At 35.3% G+C, this 2,877-nt stretch overlaps 1 protein-coding gene across 1 annotated transcript; it reads left to right on the forward strand.

Annotated features, from left to right (window-relative positions):
• The first annotated feature begins 1,017 nt into the window (after positions 1-1,017).
• Positions 1,018-2,579, forward strand: LOC131033719 (protein SRG1-like). Its single transcript, XM_057964992.1, has 4 exons — positions 1,018-1,426; positions 1,510-1,757; positions 1,843-2,170; positions 2,266-2,579. Exons 1-4 carry the CDS (start codon positions 1,142-1,144, stop codon positions 2,515-2,517), a joined length of 1,113 nt encoding a protein of 370 aa, XP_057820975.1. The 5' UTR covers positions 1,018-1,141; the 3' UTR covers positions 2,518-2,579.
• The last annotated feature ends 298 nt before the right edge of the window (positions 2,580-2,877 follow it).

Here is a 2,877-nt window from a genome sequence, read left to right on the forward strand (position 1 = left end):
ATAACTACCATTCATAAAATATAAATCAATAAATTTAACTAGAACAATATAGAATTGAATTTTAATAACAATATCATAGATATAATTGTCATTAATTATCTTTAAACTATCATTCGTTTTCCTATGAGATTTCTCACCTCTAACCATAAGCAAATGAAAATGGCAAGCGATCAGAAGAATTTGGCCATGGTGTGAGATAATATTGAGGAATTCAATATTCAGTATGCTAGAGAGTGCCTAAAAGAACAGAGGGAAAAGCAAATTTAAATCAATTGAAAATGATTTTGCATTTGCATTACTAATAGCTCAAACAAAAATAGGACGAAGAGGTCCAAGTCTGTGTACAATCGTATTTAACACTCAACCGTGTTGCAACTAATGTGGCAATCAGTAAAGATGAAAAACTAATGTGGCAATTGGCTCCAAAACAACCAAATCATACATCGTGTTATTGACCACTTAGAAAATCGCAGTCGTAACTTACAAAATCAACAGTGTATAACGTGCGACTAACTTTTCTGTTATGCACTTTTCGTGCAAACATATCATGTGTTTGGAGCCAGCATAGCTAGAGGGCATCCAGAAGAAGCTAAATTGACTCCAAAACAACCATATCATACATCATGTTATTGACCGCTTGTCATTTAGACATAAGAATAACTAAAAACAATTTCTGAAAAAAATCTGGTTGGAGTTTCACACCTATATTAGTCTATCTCATATCATGAAGATTATGTGACATGCTCATGACTGATGCCTGACGACATTTACATTTCAAATATGTCACTTCACTTGCACTTAAAAGTCCCTTACTTTACTCACACCCCAGTCTCCACTTAACCCAGAAAGCCATCAGATTTTCTAAGCTTGGTTATCTTGATTGAAGATGTGACAATCCAACTAGTAGGCAGTGTATTCAAACCTTTTCGGTGAGATGTGACAATCCACTAGTGCGCGTCGCATTGGATGCTACTTATTCACCGTTTCCTGATCCCACATATGGACTCCCAAGTTTGCTTTAGGTTACAAATTTCCATATTGCTCACATATAATATTCTGCATATCAATCTATTCTTGGTCGCCATTGCCTACAAGATAATTCTTACAGGTTTCCTTTGGTGTGGGGCAAATTAGAATAGAAATGGCTTCTTCTGCTATCCACGCCGCTGAATCTTTCAATAATCCATTCCAGAATGATTTTGTTCCCGTGGAGAGTGTGCAGGAGCTTGCACTAAAGAAACCCAATGAGATTCCCCAGAGATACATTAGATCAGAAGATGAGAGACCATCTTCAACATCACTCCCTTCTTTCTTGACAGTTCCTGTAGTTGACATGGAAAAGCTACTCTTGCCCTCTGAAAATCATGAAAGAAAGGAGGAGATGGGCGTTCTTTCTAAGGCCTGCATAGAATGGGGCTTCTTTCAGGTATCATAAAATTCTTTCAGAATATATAGTTAGATTTCTTGAATTTGTGTTTATGTTTGTGCTGATGGTGCTGATATCCTCAGGTTGTGAACCATGGAATTCCACATTCTTTGATAGATCGTATAAGAGGAGTGGTTAATGAATTCTTCAGTCTTCCATTAGATGAGAAGCAAAGGTATGCGAAGCGAGGAGGAGATGTTCAAGGCTATGGTAATATTTTTGTGGTTGATGAAGATCAGAAGTTGGACTGGGGCGATTTGGTGAGTTTAGCAGTTATGTCTAAAAAGCTTAAGAACTTAGCTCTGTGGCCAACCACACCATCGGATTTCAGGTATTCAGTTCATACCCATTTACCATAAATTCTTTGGTTAATATTTTTATGACTTCCTAATGTATTTTTTATTATGGAATTGTAGAAATACTGTCGAGAGGTACACCAGTGAGGTAGAAAGGGTTGCACAAGCAGTCTTGGGTCTATTTGCTGAAAACTTACAATTGGAAAGTGATTATTTCAAAGATAAATTTGGAGAAGATCCACTTATGACTATGAGAACGAATTTCTATCCACCTTGTCTTAGGCCTGATTTAGTGTTGGGATTAAGCCCTCATTCAGATGGAGATGCCATAACACTTTTGCTTCAAGATGATCAAATAGAAGGTCTTCATGTTCACAAGAACAATGAATGGATTCCTATTCAACCGATTCCTTATGCATATGTTGTAAACATTGGTGATCTAATGGAGGTAAATGTTGTGTATGTTTGGTTATTGATAAAGTTTTCTGAAATATATATAACATTAAAAATATAATATTCAGTGACATTTCAATTCAATTATAGGTTATGACGAATGGGAGATATAAGAGTATAGAACATCGAGCAGTGACAAACAAGGAGAAAGCAAGATTGTCTATTGCTATGTTTTACCATCCAGGTTTGGATGAAGAAGTGGCTCCTGCAAGCAACCTTGTAGATGAGGAACACCCGCCCCTATACAAGAAGTTCAAACATCAAGAATATATTCGTTATTACATGGCTAAACAACTGAATGGAAAAAAGTCACTAGCTGATTTTGCCAAAGTATGTGAATAATATTCAATCTTTCTAGTTAATGTGGTATGCATTAGTCAAGTAACAAGCCAATTTGTAAGTTATGGTACATCTTCTAGGTGGCGATTTAAAAATATACTGAGTAAAAAATAAATCAAGAGATTTTTTTTATATTTTTAAGGCATATAATGTTAGAGATATGATACAAAATGTGTGAATTTATATAGAAATCAATATTTACATATTTTTACATTTTATTATTTTTAATTATATTATAATAAAATATCAATCTTCTAGGTCCAAGGGGTTGAGCTTAACTGGCTAAAACACTGGGTTCTCACTGTGGAGACCCAAGTTCAACTCCCAATAGGGACATCTGAAGTGAAATTCTAAGCTGTGACT

Source organism: Cryptomeria japonica, chromosome 7 (assembly GCF_030272615.1).
Source record: "Cryptomeria japonica chromosome 7, Sugi_1.0, whole genome shotgun sequence".
NCBI lineage: Eukaryota > Viridiplantae > Streptophyta > Pinopsida > Cupressales > Cupressaceae > Cryptomeria > Cryptomeria japonica.

Excerpts from the sequence above, each read along its gene's own strand:
- LOC131033719 (XM_057964992.1), top strand. The coding sequence starts at position 1,142 with ATGGCTTCTTCTGCTATCCACGCCGCTGAATCTTTCAATAATCCATTC. Across the intron at positions 1,427-1,509 it reads TAGAATGGGGCTTCTTTCAG|GTTGTGAACCATGGAATTCC; the intron begins GTATCATAAAAT and ends TGATATCCTCAG. Across the intron at positions 1,758-1,842 it reads ACCACACCATCGGATTTCAG|AAATACTGTCGAGAGGTACA; the intron begins GTATTCAGTTCA and ends ATGGAATTGTAG.